The sequence below is a fragment of the Rhinichthys klamathensis genome, unplaced genomic scaffold (assembly GCF_029890125.1).
Source record: "Rhinichthys klamathensis goyatoka isolate OS25496 unplaced genomic scaffold, OSU_Roscu_1.1 h1tg000005l_1, whole genome shotgun sequence".
Classification (NCBI taxonomy): Eukaryota; Metazoa; Chordata; class Actinopteri; order Cypriniformes; family Leuciscidae; genus Rhinichthys; species Rhinichthys klamathensis.
The window spans coordinates 672,337-685,277 of NW_026606558.1; the positions used below are offsets into that span (position 1 = coordinate 672,337).

The window sequence follows — 12,941 nt, forward strand, 5'->3', positions numbered from 1 at the left end:
CTCACAGCCCTGTCTACTGGCCTACTTCTGCAGCTGCTGGAGCAGAAACAATGAACAACACACAGCACTCCATATGCAAAAACATGCTTAATCACCTACCCAAAGCACCATGCATAATGGCCCAGAAAACTACAAATAAGGTAACCTTTACAATTGAATTATTCACATTTAGAATGACCCCTCCTTTACATGCATTTAAACATATCTCCTTCACTTGGCTTGCTTCTTAAATTGTACAACACTGTAACCTTGACAAAAGACCGAAATATACCGAGTATTACTCATCATGAGAGAGCCTGATGAGTAATTTTTTAGCACAGCGTCTATTTTTAGTCTATTTTATTCAGGGAAAACCGCAAAGATCTGCCCGAATAGAGGGGAGGCGTTTCAAATGAACATTAGCTACTTAATAATAAATGTGCTGTAAGTAATTCCAGCTATTTTGCTAAGATCCACCATTTTGCTTACCGTTCAATTCACCGTCTAGAAAACCCAATGTTGGAAAACCCAAACAAAAAATTCAGAGGTAGAAAGAGATCCTGATTAGCTACACAAAATTGTTGGTCGCTCTGATGACTCGTTTGACATCCCATTTATATTGTGTGAGATAAATATTAAGTGTGTTTTTTTACTAAATTAAATAATCTGCTTTTATATTGTAAAGAAAATTATTTTAATGCAATGTATTATTTTAATGCAACAGTCGTCAAGAGAAACTCCCTAGGAATATACAACACAAATACATAAAAAAAAATTATCATAAAACTATATGCATATAAAGAAAAGTGTAATACCTTAAAAAACTAGAACAGTCAATAGGATAAAATAACCGTGATTAATGTCATTATCTCCGACCAGGCTTTAAACACTCACCAGTGAGGGAGGACTGGCGGAAGAGTCGAGGTGCTGCGGATGGGCTTTCTAGGCAGTGTCCGCTCCTGTAAGGGCTTCTTTTGGGCCGCGTGACGGGCTGGGCGGCATCACGCTGGGGGGAAGAGAGCCCCTCAGGGTCTACACAGGAATCACTCTCGATCAGAGAGGAGCAATCAGGGTCACCTGACCCCAGTGAAGACACACTGACCCGGTCAGAGTTTAAATCCTGGTGAGGGTGAGAAAAATGAGTAATGTAAATAGAGTTTTTTTTGTATAATTTTGAATAAAATATTTCTTAGCATTATAACTGCTGCTTAATATGGTCATTTAAAAAATATATATTTTCAGCATTTACTCAAAATAGAAATCTTTTGTAACAATTTAATTATTTACTGCCACTTTTAATCTTACTGTCACTTTTAATCTATCTAATGCATCCTTGATGAATAAAAGTATTTCTTTCCGGGAAAAAAAGGCCTTCATTTCAAGAACTTCATCATTGGTTAATGTCATGAATACCTGTGCAATGGACGTCTGGGAGGAAAGCCGTGAATACAGTCGGCTGGCTTTCTCAGCGACGCCCTTCCCAGCAGAGAGGAAGCTGCTCTTGAACACGTCCAGGGTCGGGGTGAGCAGAGAGTCCATGGAGAAAGAGGAAGAGGAGGGAGTAGGTGAGGAAGGGGAGGCCAGGGAGGTGGGCCGCTGCTCCCTGACCCTGCGCACTCGTCCCTGAGGAAGGGAAGGCGAGGAGAAGAGACGTGTTCGTGGCTGAGGTTGGAGCTGGGAGGAGCAGGGAGAGCTGTGTGGGGACGGGGTCTGGTGCCCCTTGAGGTCCACACTGAGAGACCGCTGGCTTAACGGGCTACTCATGTTGTTCATGTAGTGATGAATCTCTTCAGCCAGGTCTCGGCGGGCGGTGGGGGTGTCCGCATTATCACTGTGGACGTGAGTCTCAGCCACCATGAGGGACAGAGGATCAAACCCTGCTTCAATACCCGTCCTCTTAACCACTCGACCAAGAGCACCGCTGCAGCTCACACTCCTCTCCACGCCGATGTGCTCCCTCTCCATGGCAACTCTCTTTTCCATGGCAACCATGCAGCTAGCAGTCCTCTCCACGGCAACTTTAGATGGGCTCACAACGCCCCCCACTGCTTCCGTTTCTATCAGTGCTTCAACAGATTCAGTACAGAGTCCTTCTACCATCTTATTCGGGGTTAGATCCAGTGTGCTGGGCCTTACGGGCTTTTCTCCGAAAATATCCAGGGAGTTTGGCCTTTTTGTCTTTGGGAGGGCTTCAGAAAGGAAATGACTGGTTTCACCATTGGTTGCAGATGGATGGGTTCTAACCAGAAGGGATGAATCCTCTATCTTTGAAAGTACAGTCTGAGACACTGAACATTGAAATGAGAGGGAAAAAACAGCCACTTGTTAAAAAGAAGCAAATAAACAAGTAGTTTAATAACTTGCAGTGCCACACATTACCATTAGGCGGAAGCAAAGAGGTGCAACTCGCATGTTTAAAATCAAATTCTAACTGCCTTCTTACTGAATGCTGCACAGCATAGGCGCAGATCCCACAACACGAAACATTCTCCATTAATTTTATCCAATCAAAATCAGACTGAGATTCAGGAACTTTTCTGATTGGTGGATCTCACATCGGGTCCCGGCGAGTCATAAATGCACACAATTCTACCATTATATTTAGCATTACAACATAACAACCTGACATAAAAGCTTGTGCTTTCTGTTTTTTTTGCACAATGATAAACTGAATTTTACATAATTAACTCGCGACAACTCTCAAGGAAAGAATGTGTGTTTTAGTTTGGTTGGTATTGTAATATAGGCGGAGGGTGAACCAACTCTAGGGTGAGGCCATGCAATTCCACTTTAAAAACAAATAAATTGAATAGTTTCACATTAGCTGTATTGAAATGACCATAAACAATATTTATAACAGTATATTAATCTAATTTATAAATATACTATCATTCATTGTTAATTCATGCGTGTTCATAAATTGTTAACTTAAATGGTAAAGTTTGGGGTTGTTAAGGTTTTTTTTTTATGCTCACCAAGGCTGAATTTATTTAATCGAAAATACAAATAAAACAGTGACATCATGAAATATTATTGCTAATTAAAATAACTGCTTTCTATTTTAATGCGTTTCAAAATGTAATTTAATCCCGTGATGGCAAAGCCGTTTTTTTGTTTTAGCAGCTATTTCTCCAGTCCTCAGTGTCACACATACCCTTTGTATGTTTAGGGACACAAGAATTCTCCATTACTCACTTGAGCAAGAGTTTCTGTCCTTCTTCTCTTTCATGTCTGGAGATGAGTTCTGCTCCTCACCTCCTCCTAACCTCACCTCCTCTTTAGACAGAGAGTCATAGCCCTGATCAGACTGACCACCTGGAATCAAAACAATAAACAGAAACAAACACTAAGACCGCTGGTTCTCAACTGATTTTTCTTCAGGATCTAAAGTTGACACTGATGGACAAAACACATTTAGCATTATCTGGGTCTTAATTTTAGCATTAAGCAGTGGTTTTTTTTCTTCCTTCTATCAGCTACTTACGGAGCCCCCCTAGTCCCACTTTGTCAAAAAAATTTATTATAACTATCTCGTGGCCTCAAGATAGTAACTCATGGCCTCAAGATAGTAACTCGTGGCCTCAAGATAGTAACTCGTGGCCTCAAGATACTATCTCGTGGCCTCAAGATAGTAACTCGTGGCCTCAAGATAGTATCTCGTGGCCTCAAGATAGTATCTCGTGGCCTCAAGGTAGTAACTCGTGGCCTCAAGATAGTATCTCGTGGCCTCAATACTATCTTGAGGCCACGAGTTACTTATCTTGAGGCCACGAGATAGTTATAATCATTTTTTTTTTTACAAAGTGGGACTAGGGGGGCTCCGTAGTAACTCTTTTGGAACAGACAATTCAGTGCAATTCAGAACAAAACACTCCGGAACAAAAAAAATTGGGCAAAACATAATAGCCTGCACAAAAAAAAAAATCATCCTCATAAATGTTTCATGTTGGTGAGATTTTTTGCAGGGCTAATATGATGGAATCTTTTTGATGGCTGACAAATCTGTATTGGATATTTTAGTTTTACTTGACAGATTTTGGGTGATTTGATGCGACTGGATAGAGACTCTTATGAGAAAGGCTTCAAACTAAGTTATTTTAGAACAGAACATCATGACCTATGCTAACATAACATCAAAAAGGAGCACTAATTTACTCACACATTTTCTGTAATCGGGCAGAAACACACTGAAAGACCCTCACAGGGTGACTGCTTCTGAGCTACACTAAGAAAGCAGATGGGGCATAACGTTCATATCATAGTACTGCCTCCAGAGGTGAGCTAAAATAACACCATTAGTCATTCCTTCTTTCTTTTCTCGCCTGCTCAGTCAGACTCCTGCTAAACTGTTGTCTGCGATTGCTCGCTAACTGCGAGTCTCTTCTGTTCAACCTCTCAGATCTCCTCCGTGGGCATCGCCGCCTATAGCTTTGGAATACTTCAAAAAGCTGTTCGAACATATAGAGGGACTTTCTTCTCTGTCTTTTACATATTCTCAGATATGGGCGTCAGGCACCTACAGTAGTCCTGCTTATTTCTTTTCATTTCATGACTTTGTTGAACACAAAGGAAGATATTTAGAAAAATGTCTCTGCATTCTGTATATTTTTGTTCATATAATGAAAGTTAATGGGTCTAATGTTGTTTTGAACTATATTAACTTTCATTCTACAGACAAAAATGGTTGAAAATTCTTTAAAATATCACTTTTTGTGTTCCACAGGAAGATTTTGAGTGACATGAGGGTAAGTAGATGATGGGTAGACCCATCTCAGTTTAATGATACTGTAAAAATGTTGCACATTGATGTTCAAAAGTTTGGGACAGTCAGCTTTTTTAAAAAACAAAACAATTATTCAGCAAGGATCCATTAAATTGATCAAAAGTAACAGTAAAGACATTTATAATGTTAAAGATTTCTATTTTAAATAAATACTGTTCTTTTTTGAATTTCCAATCAAAGAATCCTGAAAAATGTATAATGGTTTCCACAACAACATTAAGCAGCACAACAGTTTTCATTGATAATAATAAATGTTTCTTGTCCACCAAATCAGCATATTAGAATGATTTCTGAAGGATCATGTGACACTAAAGACTGGAGTAATGACTGCTGAAAATTTAGCTTTGCCATCACAGAAATAAATAACATTTTTAAATATATTAAAACATTTATTTTAAAATTGTAATAATATTTCATAATATTAATGCTTTTACTGTATTTTTGATCATTGCAGCATTGGTGAGCATAAAAGACTTCTTAAAAAATCTTACTGACCCCAAACTTTTGAACAGTAGTGTATTTCCTAATGAAATCATTCATTTGATCAAATTTTTTTGTTTTTGTTTTGGAAGTTGCATTCAAAATTAATTTGGATCATCTGAGGCGGCATGTGAATGGGTGTTAGGCTTTTGTTCACTGAACCAAATGTGTTATACTAATGTGTGCTTGAAAAAAGAGAAAAGACTGAAAGAGAAAAAAAGAGGGAGAGATGTCTTTTCACTCCCACAGTGAAAAATAATGACTCTCCTAGAGACTTCTGATGAGTTTGAAAGAGAGAGAGGCACGTCCTGTTGTGCCGAGAGCGCAGTGGAGGACTGATGATGGAAGGAGAACACAGACAGACTGAAAGCAGCCCGGGTACCTGTGCTGGATCTGTCATCACTGGAATCCATTTTAGTGAAGTCTGTATCAATGGAAGCTCGCTCCGCAGAATCGTTAGAGCTGTCCAGACTGCCATGGCTGACACTGTCGAGATCACTGGCATCTGCTCAGAAGAAAAGTATGAAAGACAGTTAGCTGGAGAACTAACAAGTAACATATTTTAAAACACAACAGTTTTCTGCCCAGAGATTGCATCATATTTCAAAGTGGCAACAGAGCGAAAAGAGCAATAAAAGTACACAATCAAAGTGACTTTTCTGATAAAAAAAAAAAAAAAAAATCAGCAACCCACATGGTAAGAAGATGTTGAGGGCTTTCAAAGCACATCAAATATCAAGTTATAATAATTGTCCCAAAAGATAAAAGAAAAGGAATTTATTTTTATGGTATTTTGATTTTTGTTTACCTAAGCAGTCGTAAAGTTATATATACATATTAAAAACCATAACATACATTTCATAATCAATAATTCAGCAATATTATGAAATATAATTAAAATTTCAGCAGCCATTACTTGCAGTTTTCAGTGTCACATGTCCCCCTTAGGGATCATTATAATATGCAGATTTGGTGTTCAAGAGCATTTAGTTTTATATAATATTATTATATTATCGATGTTGAAAACAGTCATGCTGCTTAATATTTTTTTTGGAAACTGTAATAATTTTTTGCAGTACACTTTGTTTAATAGAAAGTTCAAAGGTACATATTTATAAAATAAATTTGTATTGTATCAATGTTTAAGTCTTTACTGTCACTTTTGATTAATTATCATTTCTTTAAAACAAATCTTACTGACCCCAAACTTTTGAATGATAGTTTGTATTACTTTAAAAGGGTCAACAGATGCAAAATTCACTTTTATATGGTGTTTGCATATAAATGTGTCTTTGCAGTGTGTGTGGACACAACCACCATACAATGAAAAAAATCCATTCACTCCTTTTTTTTAATCCTCAAAAAGCCTAAACACTCTCAATAATCAAGCCGTTTGGATTTTCTGAGCAATATGATGTCATATTACTCATGCCCCGCCCACGACCACTGAGAGACTGTCCCGTATTAGCATATTTCCTCCTTCAGCCATTTGTATACCGTCCACCAAGGCAGCACTTTACGTGTCATAGACATATACACTAGACGTCACCTTGGGGTTCTAAGCATGCGTCAAAACCGCCGCCATCTTGGAACAGGGGTCTTGTCATAGGAAGTAGCTAGGTAACGCTGCTATCTCTGCCTTTACTTCTAATTAATTGATGGTGGCGGACTTTTGTGATGTGTATGATGTTCACACGAATGAAATCTGAACCAGGAAGAATGTTTTTAAAAAAAAAAAAATTTTTTTTTTTTTTCTGGAATCAATGATAAATACATGTCTGACCGTGGGAACGAACCAAAAAAACGAGAAAATCGCATTCATGATGATTTATGGTGATTTTATTTCCGTTAGACCTTTGCCTACATTGACGCTGATGCATTAAAATGGAGGGGCTCCCCTGTTCCAAGATGGCGGCTCTATTGACGCATTCGTTCTAATGAACTGCCGTAGCCAAGGCAACATCTAGTGTATATATCTATGTTTACGTGTCTCGTGTCGACCTGCCCCACAGGAGAGAGGGGTGAGCAGTTGCTCATTATCATTTAAAGAGACATGCACCGAAACGGGTCGCTGTGAACAGAGCTGTTTTACACAACCATTGAGGAATTTTAACCAAAGTATGTTACAAACTTTACATGAAGACCCTAAAGAATCATACCAACTTGTTGAAAATGGGCATCCGATGACCCCTTTAACATAAAGGACTGGACAAATGCATTGAAAAGTAAATGGCTCCAACAGCATGCAATCAGCCAATCGAGACTTTAGTACTTTGTGTGCCAGATTAATTCGATCTGCACGACAAGGCTGCAGTTGGTTGGGGGTGGTGCGTTGAGGCAGCTTGTTTTAATTACTAAAGCCCTCTTGTGCACTTCTAAAATATGCTGCTTACAGGGGGCTGTGTGAGAAAGGAGATCACATCAAGTGCAGACTGTGAACTGTGGTGGCTGAGGAAGCGGCTATCGACTCTCATCTTAATTGGACCCATTAAAGCCTCTCTGGTTCAGCGGGCAGGCTGTATCAGGCCCGAGTGAGGAGGGGTGAGATAGCTGGGAGATGGTACCTCCCTCAGGCACAAAACTCAAGTAATCCTGCCTCTGTGTAAAATGATGGAAAGTTTTTCTGACAGTGCGAAATTATATTGAGTCCATGCTCCCTTTTGACTAGGCTTGTGTCTCAAAGAAACAAGTCTGATGATATAACTATTTTTAACATCAATGTCCTGGTGTGGAAATAGTCAGAATGATTATTACTTGTTTAGAAGTAATGAATGTAGCAAATAATGACCTGGCCCAAACTCAATTGCCTTTGCTCAATAATGAATTATGTTCCAAAATCTAGTGAGCTGCCTTGGTGTCTGCATTGAGAACTTCCTAACCAAAATGGAATCTCAAAATCAGCCAATTTGGAAGGGATTTTCAAAGTCAAATTCTAAGCATAATTTCTTCTCACATGAAGCGCGTTGAGACTCAAAAGTGTTTGCCGATAGCATTTTCCTAAGCTAACACACATTTGGTAAAATCGTCATATTATATTATATATACATATATAAAAATAGCCATGATTGAGAAAATTGGGTAATTTGGGTAAAATCTGTCTCAATTAATTTTATTTAGAAATATTTAGATTTTTTTTTTTAGATATTCATCCTCCATCTTGAAAGGATTCTGGAGCTTTTACAGTACATTATGAGACCGTCAATGTTTTTTTTTTTTTTTTTACAATTTGTCAATCTTAGAAGGCAGCATAATCATGTGTCATTTTTCTGGATTGGATCTGACATTATTTTTGCAGGCTATTTAAAGACTATGTCCACTTTTGTGAAATGTGTGACATGGAGTTGGGGGTTTTACCAGAGAGATGGGTGTCTTTCTGGTGGGTGGCCTGCCTCCTCCATACTTGTTTGAACAGCACCACACCCCGAACCACATTTCTCAACTTTCCCCACAGGAAGTATCCCCCTCTGGTTGAGGAAGGCCATGTGCTCTCCAGAACGGCCTGGGGAGAGAAGAACACCACAGTAAGACACACACACAGATTAACTAAATAATTCTACAGTGCAACGCCTCTTATTATCATAAGTAGATTGTGTTCTCTCTCAAGGACTAGCTGTAATTACTTTGATAGAATTGGAACAACACTCAGCTGCACAGACTTATGTCTCTGTGAGTGTGTCCTCTTAGTGTTTTGGGACAACTTGTAAAGCCCACAGGGAAATTGTTGCTAGTCTACACTTTTGTGTAATGAAAGATAACAGGCATGAGAAACAGAGTCACATGCCAGATCTGCTGGCAGCTCGAGCCCCTCAAGTATCGGTATATAACACACCTATATAGTGGTTTTGCAGATTTTTGCAGAATATCAAAATCGACTGCTGGCAGTAGATCCTTTTCCTATTTAGCACCAAAACTTTGGAACAGTCTTCCTAACATTGTCCGGGAAGCAGACACACTCTGTCAGTTCAAAGCTAGACTAAAAACACATCTCTTTGACCTAGCATACACATAACACATTATAGACTTCTATAATTCAATGTTAGGCTGCATAGATTAGGTCAGCCGGAACCGGGAACATTTCCCATAAATCCTGATGTACTCGTTACATCTTAAGAAGAATGGCATCTACGCTAATATTAGTCTCTTTGTTTATCCCGAGGTTTACCGCAGTCCGCCGGATCCAGGCCGTATCCAGATCTGATGAAGGACCTGCGTCTGGATGCGACGACAACGCAGTCCTGAAGTGTCAACTAGTCCCTCCCCTGTGAAGGCCTCCTTCCCTTTACCTCTGTACAGATAATCGTTGTGGGGATAATTCCGGTTCACGTGGCTACGCCGAAGCGATAAAATTCTGTATTATAAATTTTAAGGTCAGACAAGCAGTTTGTTGAAGGTCGTTTTTTTAGGGAAGGACTACATGCCTGTGCACATATATTTAAACGCGCATACCTATAGAATGAACTCTTAATACACATGTGCACGCTATCAGCGTTCTCACAGGATCGCGTTTTTAAAGTTTGCGTAGACAGAACTTAAGAGTTTTCTGTTAAAACGGTGTCGTGTTAGCGGGTTAATATCTGAAAGTATAAAGTTAATAACTAATGATCGTTGCGACGGAAGTGAATCAATCAAAACTATCTGTAACTGGAAAATAACATTATTCTAGAGCTGCCATAAAGCCAAAACGATCTGTTACTTTAATTTCCTATTATCACTGTAAAGCCGCTTTGGAACAATCTACATTGTTAAAAGCGCTATATAAATGAAGATGACTTGACTTGACTTCTGACATTTAGAATGTACATCAAATGTACAAAGTACATTCTGACATTTAAATGTTCAAATGTTGTTGTTGCATTAGATAACAAAATATCAAACCAAATGGTGTCTGCACAAAAATGATGCCAGGGCAGTGGTTAGGACCCAAAAATGGGTTGCAGATCTGTCCTGATTATGTCTGTTCTAGTTGTGGCTACTAGAAAAAGTGCAAAAAAAAATCAATTGCAACTAACTATATAACTGTGCACAAGTTGGATAACAAAATAAATGTTCATCAACTTTTAAAATTAGGTAGAAATAATTGTGTTGTTGATGTCTTTTTGTTCTTTTTCCACTCAAACACTATGATACTTTGGCGAAAATTAATCACTTGGTAAAGGCTAGTCAAATTAGGCACATGCAACTTGGACAGGTTGTGTGCCATTTCTTCAACCTCAAAAACCAGAAAAACACCAGAAAAAAAAAGAAAGTACTACCCAAATTGGTTTACTTATAAGGAAAAACATGTCATTTTGATATTGATCTAATTAAAATTCATAAATTAAAAAACGTTTTTGGGGTGACTGCATGTATTTGAACAGGAAATGGCATCAAAATGCCAACATCCTGTATCATGTGGCGTAACACAAAACCAAAAGTAATTATGCCTTGATTAGATCTTTTATATATATATATTTATGATTATTTAGATTGCAATTTGTCTCCATGTAGCACAAAAGAAAACTGCGCTCACCCTGTTGTAGTATCCATAGGTTATGGCATTAGGCTGCACTCCGGCTTTCTTCATCTCAAAAAGAACCCGGACAGCCAGAACAGGCTGTCCATACTGCCCACACAGCTGCATCAGGACCCGGTAACACACCTCCATTGGAGCAGAAACAAACCATTACTTACAAAACTACAACACAGACGGAAATTTCCGCTGTCTAGGTTTAGTACAGACTGTACTCACAAATGAACAAAACCAATCAATGGAGACTATTAGGCGAATTTACCTCATCAGGGGGCTGCAACTTTTTGTCCTGCATATTTCTCAGCACGTCGTAGGCAGTATGCAGCACACGCACCTTAGAGTGACAGGCACTGACATACGCGGGCAAGCAGATGAACCACAGACCGTGACAATGCCTGAGAAGACACTTGGACCACATCTGCGGGATGGAGGAGTACGTCTTAGCCATCCTCTGGGCTGATTTGATCTCCTACAGAGGGAGGATCACAGAGAGGACGGGCATTAGAGAGGAGGGGGAAAGACTTGACAAGTGGGATCATGGGGTGTGATCTGGATGAGATTAGTGTTTGAAATACCAACCTGTTGGGAGCGCCTGAAAATGGCAGCTGGGCTGATGGGACTGATGTGTCTCACGGCTGATGTTGCTTTGGGGACTCTGGGACCATCCTGAAGCTCACAGAGTTGGGTGTTCAGTACAGGGAACCCACTGTAGCTGTAAGACATCAACAGTATGAAAACCTTACTTCAACTTGATTGTTATTAGTTGACATGTTTAGTTATTTTAGCTATTTATTAAAAGCACAACCGTACACTATGCAGCACAAATTGCATGCAAAACAATGTAGTTTCTGCAGCTTTAGAGAAGATAAAAGTAAAGATAGGATTGCAGATTGTAAAACGTTGCTAAGTTAGGTTTAAGTGAAAATAATATATATAATTAAGCATAAATGTGTCTAACAAATAAACAGAGAAGAATAGTACACAATTTAATAATTTTTTAATAATATAATATAATATAATATAATATAATATAATATAATATAATATAATATAATATAATATAATATAATATAATATAATATAATATAATATAATATAATATTCTTTGGCTATTTTAAAGGCAAAAACTCTACCAGATTTCCTAAAATTAAAAACTTTTATTAAAATATTTAGGACTAGTTTTTTCCTAAATTCTAAATTTATCCAAAAATCTTAAAAACTAAATTTGGATTAATTTAATTAAAAACCCTTTCAAGTGTATTAACATATTAAAACAATTTTCTCAGAGTAGCAGTTTTATAATCCAATAAAATAAGTTTTATTTTTAATAGAAATTAAATTCACAGAATGTATAAGAAAACAATAAGAAATCTGTTACTAAAATGAAATGACAAATTATTTAAAAACAAAAACAATATGGCAAAATATTTCATGATTTTTAAACTATGAACAGCATGCCACGTAAAGACAAAATGAAAAATAACTAAAAATAGGCTAATATTCAATGTATGGGAAAATCTTAATCTTCAATGTCAACACACCCCATTGTAACAAAATAATACCAATTCCCGAAATAACAGATCCACTTAATATAATATAATCACATGCTCTCGGAGGAGAGTGTATTATTGCTTTAGTGAGAGTTTCTGTAGAAAGGATCCTTAGAGAGGTGTATTCTACACGCTGCATCCTGGGAGAGGTTTTGAAGGGGATTACGCTAGTGCTACAATGCCATCTGTGGTGTGGTGAACTGTTTATAAGCACAGTATAACAATGTGGATGGGAGTTTGTGAGCCAGAATGCCAGAAGCGTCTGTCGTACCTATGAACCATAGGTGGCTCCTCTCCTTCTGGAAGTGCCGGCAGCTCTGGGGGGGTGATGTAGACCGTGTGCTCGCTGCGGTGGGATTTGTCAAGTTCAATAAGCCTTGTGTCCTCTGGCTTATCGCTGTCCACCTAGAGTAAAAACACACCTCATTAGACATGGACTGTTTTAAGTTACCACAAAAACACACAGTATAAGCAATGATGACCCATGATGGAGAAAAGATCATGTTTTAGTTAAGAGGCTACATGTTTGTTAATAGTGGTCACTGAATAAAAGGTGGTAAAATAAGAAGTAGAAAGAGGAACTGGAGAGAATATTTATGGCAACTGCGAGGTTTAAAAAAAAGGCTTTTTGGTCTTTTAT

The 12,941-nt window shown here is 38.2% G+C and overlaps 1 protein-coding gene across 2 annotated transcripts in view; it reads right to left on the reverse strand.

Annotated features, from left to right (window-relative positions):
* dennd4a (DENN/MADD domain containing 4A) overlaps positions 1-12,941 on the reverse strand; it is a 34,086-nt gene that overhangs the window by 4,524 nt on the left and 16,621 nt on the right. For both annotated transcript variants that reach the window (XM_056254024.1, XM_056254017.1), the window contains 9 exons: positions 12,573-12,706; positions 11,331-11,463; positions 11,014-11,220; positions 10,752-10,880; positions 8,597-8,741; positions 5,625-5,747; positions 3,175-3,294; positions 1,393-2,267; positions 874-1,099 (listed from right to left, as the gene is read on the reverse strand). In XM_056254024.1, the coding sequence (XP_056109999.1) occupies positions 874-1,099; positions 1,393-2,267; positions 3,175-3,294; positions 5,625-5,747; positions 8,597-8,741; positions 10,752-10,880; positions 11,014-11,220; positions 11,331-11,463; positions 12,573-12,706 (2,092 nt within the window). The remainder of the gene's footprint in view (positions 1-873; positions 1,100-1,392; positions 2,268-3,174; positions 3,295-5,624; positions 5,748-8,596; positions 8,742-10,751; positions 10,881-11,013; positions 11,221-11,330; positions 11,464-12,572; positions 12,707-12,941) is intronic.